The sequence below is a fragment of the Psammomys obesus genome, unplaced genomic scaffold (genome assembly GCF_907164565.1).
Source record: "Psammomys obesus unplaced genomic scaffold, mPsaObe1.curated_primary_1811, whole genome shotgun sequence".
NCBI lineage: Eukaryota > Metazoa > Chordata > Mammalia > Rodentia > Muridae > Psammomys > Psammomys obesus.
Window position 1 is genome coordinate 38,604,225 of NW_026596079.1, and position 18,395 is coordinate 38,622,619.

At 40.2% G+C, this 18,395-nt stretch overlaps 1 protein-coding gene across 1 annotated transcript; it reads left to right on the forward strand.

Moving 5' to 3' along the window:
• Positions 1 to 123: 123 nt before the first annotated feature.
• Positions 124 to 16,902, forward strand: Slc25a32 (solute carrier family 25 member 32). The gene is made up of 7 exons (XM_055626779.1): positions 124 to 489; positions 7,787 to 7,937; positions 10,126 to 10,211; positions 11,805 to 11,965; positions 13,661 to 13,774; positions 14,072 to 14,217; positions 15,614 to 16,902. The coding sequence occupies exons 1-7, from the start codon at positions 336 to 338 to the stop codon at positions 15,750 to 15,752; spliced, it is 951 nt and encodes a 316-aa protein (XP_055482754.1). The 5' UTR covers positions 124 to 335; the 3' UTR covers positions 15,753 to 16,902.
• Positions 16,903 to 18,395: the final 1,493 nt, after the last annotated feature.

The following is an 18,395-nucleotide window of genomic DNA, read 5'->3' on the forward strand; positions in this document are numbered from 1 at the left end:
TCGGGTCTTGAGGGCGAGTGCGCCGGCAGGCGGGCGAGGCGGGGCCAGGCGGGAGGGGCGGGGCCAGGGGGCCAGGCGGGGCCAGGCGGGCGCGGCCAGGCGGGCGGGGCGGGGCGGGGCGGGGCCAGGCGGCTAGGCGCTGCTCGTTCTCCCACTCTCCGCTCTGTCCGCGAGTCTCAGGGCTCCGCAGTGACTTCCCGGGCTCCGGTTCCGGAAGTGGGCTCAACTCCTGCGGTTCCTGGCCCCGGGCCGCGACAGTCTCCACGGTGGCGGCCACTACATCTCGCCCCACGTCGGCAGCGCTCGGCGCCGTAGTGCCGACGAGCCCCGAGCCCATGACAGGCCAGGGCCAGTCCGCGGCCGGGTCGGCGGCGTGGAGCGGCATGTTCCGCCACGTCCGGTACGAGAACCTGGTGGCCGGCGTGAGCGGCGGGGTCTTGTCCAACCTGGCGCTGCACCCGCTGGACCTCGTGAAGATCCGCTTCGCTGGTAAGGGCCCGCCCACGCCCCGGGCGGCTTCCGTCGCTGTCAGCCCTGGCGAGGCACCGAACATCCGAGGGAGACCTCGGTCTCCTCAGCCTCTGTACTGCTGAGGAGGACCGCGACGGTGATGCTGTGTGCCCTGCGTTACCGGGCGCTATAGTTTAGCAAGCGGGTCCCGGCCTTCCCCGTGCCCCTAAGGGCCAGGGAGAGTGAGAGGAAAGGAGATTGGCACATTGACCCTCGAGCATGAGTCAGTCACATTTGCGGGTAATTTGAAGGCCTAGGTCAGCCACGTGTTTGGCTGTACAAAGTCAAACGAAAGTGCAAGCTCTGAAGCATTGTCCTCCACGGAGGGTAAGGACTAAGTTTGGAATAAAAATATCCTCGAAGGTTTCTTTAGTTCGGAGTATTTATAATATGCATTGTCCGGCGAAGGAAGGAGGAACTTTTACACACTAAATAACTGTATTTAAGTGTGAATTAAGTATATGGAAACTAACGCAGCATTTTAGGAATTAATGCCAGGTTGAGTTTGAAAGGTGATTTTTGGTAACTATTTAGAAACCACTTACAGTTATTTCAATTATTACAATCTAAATTCTTCCTTGAAAATTAAATCTTTAGAATTGGCTTCAGAGTATTCTAATTTTTTTAAGTTTACTTGATGTGTGCTTACTATTTGATGACACATATCAAGTGCTATGCAACCTAAGGAATACCAACAGTTTCTTGCTGTCAGAGAACTTAAAAATCATCATCATAAGTTATGTACAAGAATTCTACACAACAGAAAATCAAGAGTGAAGCAGAATAAATCCAAATACAAAATAAGAGTACAAATAGACTACATATAAAGAAAATTGGGATTAGAGAGATGGATGTGTACTTCCACAAAACCCATGTTGGGTTCCTAGTACCTGCTTTGAGCAGGTGGCTCACAACTGTCTATAATTCCAGCTTCAAGGAAGTTCGTGACCTCTGGCCTGTGCTAGCACCTGCACTCATACACACACATCCACATGGGGACACATATACGTAATATAAAATAACAATAGATATTAAAAAATACAGCTTGGCTTTTGTATCTCTAAAGTTTCCATGGATATTAAAGTTCTCTACAGGACTAATATTTTGGTAGCCAGAGATGAGACAAGAATACATTCTGTGGTAGAAAATAGGTGATACTTGTGGAGTGTGTCCAAGAAAAATACAAAGTCATAATTCTGTGGAGTTTAGTGTGCATTTATAAATGTTATCGTAGTTATTGATGTTGAAAAATAACTTGCATTGGTCATTACTAGGAATTTATTATTCCCCTCATGCAGGTGAAGATGGTAGGAGTTAAATTGCCCAAGTCACTAGATTGTAAATACCAATCTGAGATTTGAATCTCAGCAGTTTCTCTCTAAAACCATCCTGCATTTAACCACTCCCCACAGTACCTCTGTGAATTCCTGCTAACAGTGACTTGAACATGAATAGTTTTGGATTTCTTGAGATGTGGGTCTGTGTCTTGGTGTCCCTCCTCCACAGAACAGCCTCTAGGAGAAGAGGATTTGTTGGGACTTCTATTAAGAAATAGGATTGGAAGAGTTGGGTTTTGACAGTGCTACGAAGCTTACCAGGCGGAAAGGAAATTCTTGGTTCCTGAGAAGACTCATTGTCTTAAAGTGAAAAGAGTATTGGAAACTTGTAGGGCAGATAAGGAGGTTAGTGACAGAATCAGGGATTAAGATTAGATAGTAATTGAAGTCCTTCCCACCTGTGTACTGGTAAAGCCTGCAGTTTGACTGAATGGTGATAGGAAAGAGAAATTTAGGAAGATAAACAATAGAAAGTTGAGTTGTTTTCTTAGTTAAGGTTTTTATTTCTGTGATAAAACACCATGACCAAAAGCACTTTGGGAGCAAAAGGTTTGTTCTTTACATCTTTATAGTGTATCATCCAGGGAAGTCAGGTAGAAACAGAAGGCAGCAGCCTGAAAGAGGAGCTGATGCAGAGGCGGTGGAGGAGTGCTGCTTACTGGCTTGTTCTTATGGCCTGTTCACCTCCTTTTTTCTGCAACTCGAGACTACTTGAGGTGGGGGTGGAATGGAGGGCTGGCAACCTCACCTCCACACTTAGGTGTTGGTAATGTTTTTGTGGAATGTGTACAATTTGCCCTTCACTCACATGCTGATTTCTCTCCCCCATTGTCTGGTTTCAGTCCAGACACTGCATTGTGATCCTTATTGTAGGCATCACCTGTCTCAAGTTTGTGACTTGCTACCGTTTTGTTCTCTGTATTGCCAATAAAAACAACCAGCCAATGCTGAGCAATGGAGAGAATAGGGTGGGACATCCTGGTCCAGAGGGGAGGAGAAAGAATCAGGAGTGGGAGGAGAGATCTGAGAGGAGAGGACCTAGAAACATCAGGAGACATGAACTAGACTTAAGATATGACTAAAAAAAGCAAGTATAATGTGGGAAATCTGTATGGGAGGAAGCTAAGCGGGCTTGGAGGTTTAGGATGGAGTAACTATTACTCAGCATTGTGGTCTAGGTTAATTAAATAAATCCTAGTCTTTGTGGTGATTTGGATATACAGCTGGTTTAAGAATGACCACTGTTTAACTAAAAAAAAATCAATAAATCAATATTAAATATTAATAATCATCAACAACCTGGGGCTGGACCCACCCCCACCATTTATCAAGAAAATGCCCCACAAACTTGCCTACAGGCAATCTGGATGAAGGCATTTTCTCAATTGAGGTCTTCCCAAATTACTCTAGTTGTGCTGAGTTCACATAAAACCAACTGATGTAGGCATCAGTACTGAGTAATCCCTAGATTTTGTGCTTTCATATTAAAGCCCACTTAATAAAATTACTGTCTAGCAATGAGGAGGGAGGTTTGGTCCTGAATGTATGTGCTATAAGTTCAAACAGTTCATTGACTCCCAAGTAAACTGGAGTTCCAGTTCGGACAGTTTTAAAAAGAATAGAAATGTTACGTGAAAAAGGTGAAGGAACTAGTTGAGCTTCAAGTGGGAAGGGAGGTATTGTAAGTTGGTCCTAAGGAAAATTATAGGGATGACCAAGGAAAGTGGGTGCAAATAAACTAAGAGCCAACATGTGAAACAGTTTGTACTGGGTGGAAGGGTGACATAGCTTTTGAAGCCAGTATACTTGTTGCCGGTCTTCAAAATGAGTTTAAAATTAATGTCTTCTTTCTTGGCTCCTCCAATATACCAACTTTTTTCTTCAGTTACTGTCTTCTGGCATCTTTCAGTGTTACTACTGGGCCACTACAGTGATGTGAGATCGCTGCTTTTATGAAATTTATCTCTTTGACATTAAGGAGACCCTCATTCCAGTGTTCATCTCTTGTTTTCTCTGCCTTCAAATTGATTCTACTTGAGGACACCACAATTTTTTCTTTCATTCTTTTTTTTTTTTTGTGTGTGTGTGTGTGTGTGTATGTGTATGTTTGTAACAAATTTTTTATGTTACTAGTAGGACAGCTATTAAATTTCTCTCTCTGTCTTTTTAGTTAGGAAAGGAAAGGAGGAAGCCATTTCCTTTCTCAAAACATGTATGTGATTATTTTAGACAATTGAACACAGATTTGACAAAGATAATGCCTTGAGATCATAGCCAAACTTTTTTGTTGTTTTTTTAAGAAACTTTTTAGTTAGGTGAGCTGTAACAAAATACATACAGTCTGGCTTAAACAAAACAAAACAAAACAAAAAAAAAAGGATTATTTTCTCTTGGGGATTTAGGGACTAGAAGGGCCCCCAGGATTAAGGGGCTAGTCAGGTTGATTTCTAGTGAGAACCCATTCCTTGGCTTGCAAATAGCCTCTTAATCTTAATTTCCTCCATAAAGGCCCTATCTTCAGGTGTAGTCACATTGAGAACTACAGCTTTATATGAACTTTGGAGATAATACAGTTCACTCCTCAGCAGCCCCCACCTCAACCCTTCCTTCCAAACTAATATTTCTTCCTCCACCAGCCCAACTTTTGTGCCACCCAGATCTCTAATTTTCAGAATTGCTAGGTGTGGTGCAGCCTCTTTGTATTTGCTGTTAACCTCTCTAGCTATAAATCTCTCTTGCTTTCTGAAGACCAGTGCCTATTCATTCTTACCTATTATTCACACAGTTAATACTAAGATTAACTTCTCAAAACAGAAAAGCAAGCATTGGCTTATACCCAGGGTGGTTTGTTTTGCCTTTTGGCTCATAATTGAATTGCAAGCTTATTGAGCAAAAACTGGAAAGACGTCCAGAACAAAAAATCTGTACAGAATGAGAGGGGCAAAATCTAAGGGGCATCAAAGCATACATCAAAAACATGTATGCTACAAAACACTTCTCATAAGCAGATGACCCTGCTACCTGAAAGTTTGTATTTTGTATAAATCTTACAGAATTTAGGACATAGATGAAAATATATCCTTTACAAAGGAGGTTGCTGAAGCTCAGAGAGTATAAGACCATGTAGAGGAAATTAGATGTCCAACTCAGGCCTCTCACAAAGCCCAGTGCACTTTAATCTCATTTCGTAGTGTAATATTGACAGGTTAATGATGAAAGGAACTAACCTTTCCACCTTTGCATGACACTGGTAAACAGTAATCGTTCTTCTTTGCCAGGCCCATCCTATAAAGTAGTAGATGGGGGACAGAGAACTGGGCATGCTTTCATGTAAAAGACTTTCATGTGTGGACTTTTTGGGAGATACTTTTCACTATGTATTTTAAATTTACATGTATGCCCTTTAACCCCTATCGTTCCTTTTCTAACGGCTAATGATAAAGAAGTAATAGGAATCCACACAAATTGCTTTATAGGATATTCTTAATTTTTGTTTGTTTCATAGCAAAAACCATTGGTGTTTTGCATGCACATATGTCTGTATATGGGTGTTAGAACTGGAACTCCCAGAACTGGAGTTACAGAAAGTTATGAGCTGCCATGTGGATGCTGGGAATTGAACTCAGGTCCTCTGGAAGAGCAGCCAGTGCTCTTAACTGCTGGGCTATCTCTCCCGTCCCAAGGATATTCTTTAGAGAACTTTTTCGTAATAAAAAGATGGGCAGACCAAACAGAAGGAACAGGGCATACAAAAGAGGGCAGTGGTAGAAAAGAATGAAATAAAAACAGTATAATGGCCAAGAGGTGGTGGTGCACACCTTTAATCTCAGCACTCTGGAGGCAGAAGCAGTCATATCTCTGTGAGTTCCAGGCCAGCCTGGTCCCCATTGTGAATTCTAGGACAGCTAGGCTCCTTAGAGAAACCCTACAGGCTTAGATTTTTCATCAAACCTATTTTATTTAGGGTTCTTGAACAACTTTACCTTCTTTCCACACACACACACCCCCCACATGGGCTACAGACCTGCTGATTAGGGTTGATGGGTTTTCAGGGGATTACCAAACTCAGTGGTCACCATACCAGCAGTCCAGTCTGAAGGCCAACATGAAGCAGCAATAGCATTTAGATCAGGACAAGTCATCAAAAGCCGCAAGACTAGTTGATTGCCCCAAGGAGTTCTCTGGAATGTTTCTGTCTGCAAATTCAAGTGTCAAAGAATGAAAAATCAGTACAGCAATGTTGATCCAAAAAGTGATGTCTCACTGTGTGAAGGCCTCTATGTATCTCCTCTTCTCAGAGTCCACCCACTGATGTTCTCAGCTGGCTAAAGTCGCACCCCTCACACATGAGAGCTCATAGCAAAACATCACATGCTCTCTCACAAGCCAACCTCCAGCAAAACATCAAGTTGCCAGCTTGCAGAAAAACATCACATGACAAAACTGAGTCTTCAAGGGAACCAGAAACTTCCACTTCAGAACCCTGTCTCAAGCTACATATAAAAGCTCTGTGATGAAACCCATTTCTTGCTAAGCCTAAAACATGGATTAAAAGATGAGAACTCACATATCAGAGGAGAGTGAATGAAGAAGTGATAGAATGACTATGACATGGACAACAACCACGATTTTTTTTAGCATCTTATTTGTGGAAATCTAATAGCAAGGAGAAATGCTTGTAAATGCTAGAGTGGAGAAGAAAGGAGTATGCAAACTGATATAAAATAAAGTTGTTATTTTGTATTGTGAAATTTTATAATGTAGAACGTGGTTTTATAATCTGGTGTCATATGGATGATATGAAATATTTCCTATTATTGAGATACTTAATATTCCACTCCCAGGATTACGTGACTTCTTAAAACCATAAAGCACTTGTTGGTACTGCATTGTTTCATATCGTTTTTTTCTACAACCTGCCCACAGTCCTGTTAAGCTTTCTTCTTTCCCTCAAATTATCCTGTTTCAAATGTGGTTTTCATTTCCTGTAGAAACAAAGTAAAAACAAATGCCAAAGTTAGCCAGGCATAGTGACACTACACTTCAAAATGCTACTACTGCTTAAGAACAGATGGCAGCATTTTCTGAGATGTAGACAGAGCCAAGAGAGTTTTATGTGGTAGAAGAAAAAAGATTAAAAGAACTCGCTTTTTACTTAATAAAAAGCAAAGGAAGAGGGGTGGCGACTGGACCCCAGGTGGCACGAGCATTTCTGTAGATAGTTGTGCTATTTTTGTTGAGCTGTGGGACCGTAGAACAGGAACAGTTAGAAAAGAATGTTCAAGTGAAATACTTTGGGTACTTCTGTTCTGACTGAGGGGTGAGTGTGTGTGTGTGTGTGTTGGTAGAGAGAGAATATCAGAAGGCTGCCCTTCCTCCAGATCCCTTCCCTGTTGCCCTCAGATCTTGCTGGCATTCTTGATAGGCTTGAAGCAGCTGACTAGTTTCCTTTGGTTGTTGCTTGAATAGTATTTTTATTTTTATTTTATGTGTGTTTTTGCCTGAATGTATGTGTATGTAGCGGTTGCATGCCTGGTGCCTACAGAGTTCACAAGAGGGTGTCAGATCCCATGGAGCTGGAGTAACAGGTAGTTGTGAGCTACCATGTGAGTACTGAGAGTCACACCCAGGTCCTCTGCAAACCACTGAGCAGTTTCTCTAGACCCTGAGTAATATTTTCACATATTTGAGTTCATAAATATCTGTAACAAACATATAAGTGTTTTGGGTTATTTAAGGCCTACTTTCTGAAATATTAGAGATTTTAGTATGGTCTGGCTGAATACCTTGGAGGTTGATGGATGTACTAATTTAAAACAAATTTCTTTAGCTGAGGTTTTTCTCGTGAACTTAATTCCTGTACAGATCTTACTGTGTGCTGTGTCTATGTATGATTCATGAGCCAACACCTCTTCTCACCTGTGTATTCTTCAATGCAGTGAGTGATGGACTGGAAGTGAGACCAAAATATAATGGAATTTTACATTGCTTGACTACCATTTGGAAAGTTGATGGACTTCGAGGACTTTATCAAGGAGTAACCCCAAATGTGTGGGGTGCAGGTTTATCCTGGGGACTCTACTTTTTCTTGTGAGTAGATCTGGGGATTTTACAGTATTAAAGGGATCTTGTTTAATTATTTCTGCATATCACTTTTTTTTCACATGAGTGACTGATTTAATCAGTTTTTTAATTAAAAGATTTAGAATGCAAAGTAGCTTGTTAGTTTCCTGTCTGCCATTTGTGATCAGAGACATTTGACCCATAACAGAGTTGCTAACAGTAAGAAGATAATAAGATGAGATAGAGAAGCATCCTTACAGAATCTGTTTCTGTGCGATGAAGGCAGAAACGTTGAAGTATCAGGGTTCTGACACATCAGAGCTCTTTGTTTTAGTTAAAACCACTGCTTAGCTCTGCATGACTCAGACACACTATAACTTCTTCAGGAGTTCTGAGGTGCTGTGACCAGATTAGCAAAAGTAAATAAAGCAGTTGTTTACTAGGACTAGGCCTCAGCTAGCAGACAGAGGCAGTAATAATCTGAGACAGTTGAATAAAAGTTTCTTTTACATGTAAAGGAAAGTATTTAATCTATACAACTTCAATTTATATGCTCTTTGTGTGTGTGTGAGTGAGAGAGGGGTGGAAGATATTCCCAAGAGTATCTAAGGACAGGCTCTGTGAATTTTGTGATAAGAATTTCTTACAATAGAACATTGTAAGTAGAACATTGATAAAATATTATGGGTAAAGTTGGAAAAGTTTCTTCAACCAAAATCTTTCAAGAGGAAAGTGGAAGTTGGGCTGTGGTGATACACTTCTAATCCCAGCACTTGGTAGATAGGTGCACAAAGACTGGGAGTTCAAGGTCACCCTTTACTTATGGCGAGTGTAGAAGACCTGTGCAGAAAGATTATTAATATTTAATATTGGTTCATGCAATTAAGATGGTTGTTGTTCTTTAACCCGCTGTTAGACGAATAAAAACACAGAAACCTGTTAGATTTTTTAATAAGCCTTAATATGCCTGGGGCTGGGCAGATATTAGTCTTCCAAGCTATCTTGACTATTCCCCAGCCAAGAATCCCAAATACTTGCACATGTCTCCATTTGGGCTGCTTCTCTCCATCATGCCCGTCCTCAGAGCAAGCTCCTCCTGGCCATCTGCTTCTAGTTGATGCTAACCCATGGTGATGTGCTCCTTCTTCCTCCTTGCTCCTCTCTTCTGCAACTCTCTCTGTGGTCCTTCTCTGACTCCCAAAAGCCCACAAACCTTGGCTCCACCTACCTCTCTCCTTCCCACCCCAGGTGTAAGCAAATTTATTTGCCAGTCAGGGATAATTTGGGAGACAAGGTTCATACCGTGTCATTTTGGATAGTGAGGATTTGCTTGTAAGGATCTTGGGGAGCACACAATTAACATTTGAGTACATAGTGGCTCCAGATCAGCCCCAACAGACCTGCCTCAAGAAACAAAATAGGGAGTGGAGAGATGGCTCAGCTTGCTGATCTTCCAGTGAGCAGAGCTTGCTTCTCGCCCCACATTAAGCAGCTCAAAACAGCCTGTTATTGCAGCTGCAGCTGCTGTGGGCACACAGATGCACATGCATACGCATAATAAACATTTTGTTTACAAAACAACAAAAAGCAGGCCTGGTTTATCTTTCCTGCTCAGCACCAGTTAGTGCTGCTCTCTGCCGCACAGCACCCGAATCTCCACCTGCCACTCTTGTGGTTTTTATTCCTTATTGTGTCATCCCGCTCACTATCACTTTCCCCTTGTGTATTACTTTCCCTGTTTAAACCGCACCTGTCTCAGTGCCCAGGTCAAAGCTCCTTCTACACAGGGACTTCTGTGTGTGTGTTTGTGTTTCTGAATGCCTTATGTTCCCCTCTGTCCATCAGAAAGCTGAATGCCCTTCCTGAACATGTGTTTGTCTGTGCCCCTTCTTTGACTTTGTTTGCCTTCTTTCCAATGTCTGTATTGCCACAGCATCTTCATCTCCCATTTTCTTCTGTTGCTATTAATTGCTGAAGGTGTAATTAGTATATCTCACATCTCTATTGCTGGGTGTGTTCATTTATGGGGAGGGTGGTATGCTCACCATGAGCCATTTCTGCCTACCCTTAAATGAGTCGTAATCTGTGATTTCATTATATATTGACTTTTACTGTGGAGATCATGCTTTAAAATGGACTGCTGCTTTATGAGTCATGTTCAGACTAAACTTGTATGTTTAATTAAATTAAATTTGCTTGTATTTAATATTTTTAGTTACAGTGCCATCAAGTCCTATAAGACAGAGGGAAGAGCTGAACAGCTAGAACCAATAGAATACCTTGTCTCGGCTGCTGAAGCTGGTAAGGCTGCTTATAACATCAGCTTCCAAACAGAATTTCTTGGGTGAGGTGGGGGTGCTTGGGTATATTTGAGTAAAGATCTCCCTCTGGCCTTTTGCGTCCAGGCTTGATTTTTATTTTTATTCTTTAACTCCCCCCCCCCCCAGCTCCCTGTTGAATATTAGAAGCTCAGGGGTCCCTAGACTGTGATGATTTGGCTGAGGTGCAGAGGTGGCTCAGCACTTACGACGCTGGCTGCTCTTCAGAGGTCCTTGTTGGACTTCTAGCACCCACGTGGTGGCTCAGGCATCACATAGCTCCAGGCCAGGGGATCTGACACCCTCTTCTGGCCTCTGAGGGCGCTACACATACACATGGTGCACATGTGTACGTCATGTTCAGGGAAGACACTCATAAATGTAAAATAATATCTGAAAAATTATTCTGAGATGATTTGGATATGGTGTTTTCAAATTATATAACTTAGTAACTTTATTCTCTTGTTTCAGTATGTGTGCCACCAAGGAAAAACAATGAGGCCACAGTGTGCATAAAGCCTATTCTGATTCCTTGTGTAACTTGGTTTCTTCTTGCTTACAGAGTAGTCTTTTAAAGCAAAAACTGTCTTATTTTCATATACTTAGCTATATGCAGGACCCAAATCACTATAGAATTTGATGTTTATAAATGAGAAATTTGACCAGATTTATTTTTTGGTAGGGCAGGAGGTAGGTTTTTTTTAAAGATAGAATCATATATAATATGCCAGGGTGAGCCTTGAGATGATCTTCCCGACCCCACCTCCCAGCTGTTTCGTCACCACTTGTCACCAGCTGAAGTTTGTAGCGACATGTAAAGATTACAAAGGGTGCCATGTTGGACTGCCGGGGGAGTGACCGCTCCTGAGGGCTCTGAGGCAGGTTGTGGTGGGTCTGGGGTGGACACGTGTACATGAGCTTGAGAAGCCACACTTCTGCTTCCTCCTCCCTAAACCACAGCTCCTGCGGTAAATGCAACTCCTAAGGTCTCACCTCTGCCCACACTACAATATATAGGAGTCTGGATAGCTTTCTCTGTCCTTACAGGGAAACGAATTCACATTTTATCTCTTAGTTTACCTCTCACTGGCCACAGGAGAAACTTTTTTGGCTTATGTATTCTTTTTGACTCTTGGGCGGTGCCTCACATCCCACTGCCCCAAATACAGCCTCTTCATGGCTTATTCTCTAAGAAAACCTATGTATGCTCAGTTGATTGGAATATCATTGCCCTCATTTCCTTAATTAAATGTAATGTCCTACTATACCTAGTGGTTTTGTTGTTTTATTTTATTTTTGTTTTTAGACAGGGATTTACTGTGTATGCTGGGCTGTCAGAGTGATCTACTCACTCTGTAGATCAGGTTAGCCTTCAGCTCATAGAGATGTGCCTGCCTCAGCCTCCTGCATTCTGGGATTAAAGGTATACACCACCATACCTGGTTATACCTCAGATCTTGATCAAGTGGGCCTTCTTTATGCTTACTGCACATGTTCTTTATCTAATGAACTGTTTTTAATTTGGATTACATGAAGCAGTACCTCTTTGCTAATTAATCTTTAAATATGGTTTTAGGAGCCATGACACTCTGCATTACAAACCCATTTTGGGTGACAAAAACTCGCCTTATGTTGCAGTACGGTGGTGTTGTTAACCCTTCACAGAGACAATACAAAGGAATGTTTGATGCCCTTCTGAAGATATATAAATATGAAGGAGTGCGTGGATTGTACAAGGTAACAAGTTATCATGAATACAATTTGAATAACTGGGAATAGTAATTAATACTAGGTTTTATATTTGCGCTATTTTTGAGACAAAGTCTTGCTATATAGTTCAACTCTAAACCTTCTTATCTATGTCTATGTCTTTAGAATACTAAAGTAATAAGCATGTGCCCAGGCTAGCCTTCAACCCTAACCCTTTCTATCTATGACTATAGAATGCTGAAATGGTAAGCATGTGCCACCATACTGGATTCTTTTTTTTTTTTTCATACTGGATTCTTGTTGTCTTGTACATCAAAGAAGCGCCTTTGTTTCACTTCTCAATGACCTATAATTGGTCCTAAAAAGAAACCAAACTTGTGCAACAAACAACTGAATAAAACTGAAATCTTGATTATAATATTGAAATTGTACTTTAAGCTGTATCTTCCTGACTTTGATTTGAGAATGGTCTAAAACTTTGTCAGGTATCTATTTAGTGAATCTAGTGGCAGCAAGATCTGAACCTTTTTCTCTTGCCCTGATTTATCTTGCTGTTAGTTACTTTTGTGTCACTGTGGCCACAGTGAGAGAAACAGCTAGAGAAAGGGGGGGAACTTCATGGCTTGCCGTTTCAGAGGTGTGAGGCTCTGGTGGTAGACAGGCAGGGCAGCTCCATGCTTAGGAAACAGAGGCATGCTGGTGCTCCACTGGTCTCTCCTTTTCCACCTGAACGCTCCGGGTCTCCAGCTCACAGGAAGGGTGTCTGTGTCTAGGCTGTGTGTACACACCCACAGTCCATCTCCCCAGTCGTACTGACAGCGAGGTTTAACTGCCACAGCCCTTTCTCTTTCGTTTATCCTCACTAAATAGCTAAGTAGCTAGTTAGGTAGGTAGCTAGATGAGAATATAGATGTATAGATACTATACATCTGGATATATATAATGGGTGTGATGGTGTACGCCTTTAATCCCAGCACTCACTAGGGGAGGCAGAGGCAGGAGGATCTTCAAGTTCAAAGCCAACTACAGCGTGAGTTCTGAGACAGCCAGGACTTTACAGAGAAATCCTGTAAAGAGAGAGAAAAGGAGAGGGAGAAGGAGGGAAAGGAAAGAAAGAAAAAATATTATATTTAGACTGAAATAAATGTATTAAATTTTACTTTGTATTTAAAAAATTGTGTAATAGTTTAAAAATCACTAGCATATAAACTTGAGGTTTTAGATTACTTGTATGTGGGCAATTTTATTTGCAATTATATTATTCAGTTCTATAATTCCTTTCATGATTTCTTATTCTGTTCTTTTAGAATATCTGCACAATCCTTTGAAATATCACTAGTTTTATATTCTTTACTAAATTCAACCTATTCAAACCACAATTCTTGCTAGTATGGATCTTTTTTATGTTCATCTGTATACTGTTTTTAAAAAAACCAAAAAACCTATGAAAATCCAAACAGCTTTAAAAAAAGGTAGTACTATTTTTAAAACCTTGTTATGTGTATGTATTAAGTGTATATATTTTTAATTTATAATATATTAATATAGTAAATATTATTTATAATATAAATATAGTATATTTAATATACATGACTTACTAAGAGATTAAAATGTTATTTAGGTAAAACTTAGGTGAATTTACATAAAGAAATATAAAAATATTTTAAGTATATCATTGATTGAAAGCTGTTTAATTTTGTATTTCTTTATCATTCCATTTAGGGATTTGTCCCTGGGCTATTTGGAACATCACATGGTGCTCTTCAGTTTATGGCATATGAATTGCTAAAGTTGAAGTACAATGAACACATCAATAGATTACCAGAAGCCCAGCTGGTAAGATAATTCTTTTAAAGTAACATCATTTACTTTCATGGGCACTAAATATGTAGACATTTTTAAAAATATGTTTACTTTGACAATATTGCTATCATAATAAATATTATGTCACTAATTTAACTAACAGCTAAATATTTTATAAGCTGATGGCACAAATGTTAAACAGAACCCCATATTAAATAGTGTTAATTTTAATTTGTGTTAAAGAGGGAACAGTATTTTTTATATATTTATTTAGATTTTTTCTATGTAATTTTTACTTTTAAAGAAATCTTATTTATGTTCTCATTTTAGAGCACAGCAGAATATATCTCTGTTGCAGCACTATCCAAAATATTTGCTGTAGCAGCAACATACCCGTATCAGGTTGTGAGAGCCCGTCTTCAGGACCAGCATGTGTCTTATGGTGGTGTGATGGACGTGATCATAAAGACGTGGAGGTGAGAGAGTATAGGAGCATCAGAATTACTCATAAGTATGCCTAGATTATCCACTCTGTACTAGTTTTTGTAGGACTGGCCAGGGTGCTATGGAAAACACGAGGTTGGTTGTCCTTACTTTCCTGTTCACTACATTTGTCACAGTAAATAATGTCTCTAAAGCTTCATTTCTTCATTTGTAAAATTAGATTGTTTGGGCACACAGAGTTCTTATTTTAAAAATGTGAAACAGAAGTAAGGTGCTTTGAAAATTTATCAGCACAGAGTTAAGGCTCAGAATATTGGCATTGTAAATATGAAGTCAGACAGCTATTACATACATTTAACGAGGCATTTCTGTATCTACTAGAGGCCCCAGAATGTTACAAGTGCTGGTCTCTGTGAGGAAGCAGAAGGGGCTACATATGAGAAGAACGAAGTTATCGCACATAGACTTCCTTTGCATTTCTTTTAATTCTGAAGGGCCTGAAGGGACTGTTGAAATTTAGTTTACTTTAGGAAACACTGTTTGAACTGGGAGCAGAGTCTGTGTCTGACCTTTTGCCTGCTTTTGGTACTCTTTCCCCCTACTGGGCTTCCTTTGTCTAGCCTCAGCAGGAGAAGATGCACATCATCTTACTGCAAATTGATGTGCCAAGGCTAGTTGATATCCATGGAGGCCTCCCCTTTTCTGAGGAGAAAGGGAGGAGAAGGGGATGGGCAGGAGGAAAAGAGGGATGAGAAGCTGCAGTAGGGATATAAAGTAACTAAGTTAATTAATTATTTAAAAAAATAAATTTTGTTTGATAATCTGCATATTAACTTACTAACTTCCCTGTTTTCGGTATTAAGGAAGTAACAGTTTGTTTTATGTGACCTACATTTAGTTTTTTGTACATTTATGTCAGTTCTGAGATCACGGACATACCGGTTGCTAACAAGTATGTCTGTCAGAGACGCAGTCTTTGGGATATAGCTCCCACCAGCATGGTGCTTAGTGTCTAGTCCAGCCAGCTTCACAAAGACTTTAGACTTGTAACAACCCCTCCTGTCCCTCAGAGTACCAGGATGATAGGCCTGAACCACCTGGTTGCCATGAGAGATGGTCAAGTTAGATCTGTTAAGTCTCCAGCATTGTCATCGACTTAAAAACATCTGAATGCATTACTAAAAAAATGCAGTACTCTATCGTTCTATTTTGAGATGTCTTTACCCTCATTCTTCATCAGTTTATAAAAGACATATAAATGGCTCATAAATTATATTCCTTCAGGGCATCGCACACATGGTTTTAACCAATGTGTAAGTAGGGTGAGGCATGAGTGCTTACTCCGTGCTCAGTGCTAATGACCTGTTACTGTGTTCACACGGGCTACTTAGGAAACTAAGTGTGTGTCTATCTGTTCCTCCTTTAAAGGAAAGAAGGTGTCGGTGGATTTTACAAAGGAATTGCCCCCAATTTGATTAGAGTGACTCCAGCCTGCTGCATCACCTTTGTGGTTTATGAAAATGTTTCACACTTTTTAAATAACCTTAGAGAAAAGAAAGTAAGCTAAAAGAAGATTCCAGTATATCTTCTTGAAGCAGCAACATACTCCGTTGTGTTCAAAACAAAACTCAGAAGAACACTACAAAGCAACATAGCTCATAATCAACGTTTGTCTGTTGGAAGTCAAAGGACTGCCAAGCCATGGTGATGTTTTCTGCCCTCTGCTTCTGCATATGTGTGGAGCTTGGCTGCCTCTGTGTGGAGTGGATGCCATCAGCATAATGTTGAAACTGATAACCAGTGAAAATGTACAAGATCTTCCATTTCATTGTTCAAGTAGAAGTTAATTTGTAAATAATTTGATGAATATTCTTTCTGAACTCTCTTGCCTGGATTGGCTTTAAAACTGACCCATGTGCAGCAGCAAGGAACTGGCTTCTTACAAGAACAACTGTATTTCAAGGGTCAATTAAACTTGGGGACTTATAAAGAAGGGGTTATCCAAATCCCCATTTTGAATGGGGATATTTTTGTTAGAAAACAGTACAGGGCTTTAGCATTGATCTAATTGGACCACACCAACTACAGAGATTGGAGAAGTATGTATCTGTCTGAGAGATACCTAGTACCTTTTGCTGTTCCATTAATTATTGACAGTGTGATTCTGAACCCAGACCTTGTTTTTTGGCCATAAACTTGGTGTGTGGGTGGAGTGTGTAAGGTCCTTCAAATGTGATGCCCTGAAGGAATATAATTTCCAGGATGCTGTGAAGCCTTTCTTCAGCATGTGTGGTTACAGATCACTCAACAGAAATGCCTGGCCCACATCTCAGAGAGATGGAATGTTTCCTTTGAGTTTCTTGAAAAACTGAATAGAAATAAGCATTCTTTTTTTCCCTTAATTTTTAGATTTGTGGATCTAAATTCCAAATAAATGATTTGTCTACATTGGTTGCTCAAATTCAGGTTGAAATACAAATTACATGTTTGTGGCCATTACTGATTTGATTTATGTGTCGTTGTAGGTCTGCAGGTACTAAACCCAAAAGGATGCTAGACTAATACTATTCTGAAAAACTGTCAGTGCTATTGCACTATTTTTTTTGTAAATAAAACAAAGCTATATTTATAGGGTTCTTTGAAAACAAGCCTATTGTTTTATATTTTGGAAATGGCATTGCTCTTAAAATAAAAAAACAAAAGATAATTTATATTTACAGATATGGTGTTTATTACAATATCCTTTACCTTTATTTTTTAAGTATGTTTATTCAGCAAAAATGATATATTTTTAATCATGACAAACAGTAACAAATAGCAAGTTTTCAGCATTTCCATATTCCTGGCATGCAACTCAGATTCAGGAACAGTGAATCAGTATTCCCAGGAATTCTTGGAAATTTCAAAATTACTATTTTAAAGATAGTCCTAACTGTAACTACACTTTATTTGGATATCTCAAGTTCTTGTTATAGAATAAAATACACTGAGTTTAGTAGTTTAGGAGCTACACCCTACGGCAGTATTTAAACAATGAGAAACATAATTTAAAATTCAGATCTCTCAGTTAAGGAAATTTTAGAATGTTTTATAAATTATGCATTTCATAGTCCTGGATTTTACTATAATTTTCATGGGATTTGCCCAGATACTTGTGTCTGTATGGAGAGGCAAACTATGATATTAAAGTTTTAGCAGTGGAACAATCATTTAAGTCCTCCTGTGGGCCTCAACTTAATAAGACAGTTTCTTGTCCTCTGAGGCATTAAAGCTTGCGTAATAAATGTGTTACTACTGCTCTCAGTTGGTACATGAACTTCATACATGTAATACAGTGCCCTTAAGAGCTCTGTCGCTCATCAGCTACCAGTATGGAGGCACCTCTGCGTCAGGAGGACTGCTGGGCCCTGAAGGCATAGTAAGCACTAAAAGAAATACATATGCATAATATACTTGGGGGTATTTTATGCTATAAAAGAAAAGTTGCAGTGAGTGATATTGCCATGTTAGGAGAGCAAGAAAGACGGAGGCCCTGAAGCAGAAATTAAGCTGGCTGAAGGACAGCAGATTGAAGCTGGCTAAAGGACATTGCAGTGTGTTGACATCACAGGTTGGAGAACCAGGCTCCCTTCAGATGCTGGTTTTCTGGTTTTACTGTTTGACCTAAGACAAACAATTTCACTCCTATCTTATGTGCCTTTATCTGTAAAATGCTGTTAGACCAGTCGTTTGTAGTGAAGTGACAGAGAAAGAGCTCTAGGAAATTTGTAATGTAAAACCTGGCATGGTGGCACACACCTTTAATCCCAGCGCTCAGAAGAAGAGGCAATTAGATTTCTGAGTTTGAGGCCAGCTTGGTCTACATAGAGGAGAATAAATAATACAACCTTAGCCTGACACTGTGCTGGAGAATGCAATCCACTGGTGGCTCTCATGCCTTGTGACAGGCTCTTCTCCATCAGTGTACACTTTTGTGGCCTGATTATTTAAATTTTTTTTAAACCGTGTGTGTGTGTGTGTGTGTGTGTGTGTGTGTGTGTGTGTGTGTGTGTGATGTTTCCACCATGCCAACTGAAGAGTATGTTTGAGTTCAGGAGTCATCAGGGTTTATTTTTCTTGGGATATGGGCATTATTTTAAATAGAAAATAAAATTCTGGAGATAGCAATATTTATTCACTTTGGCAGCAAAGTCAATCCCTTACAAAATGG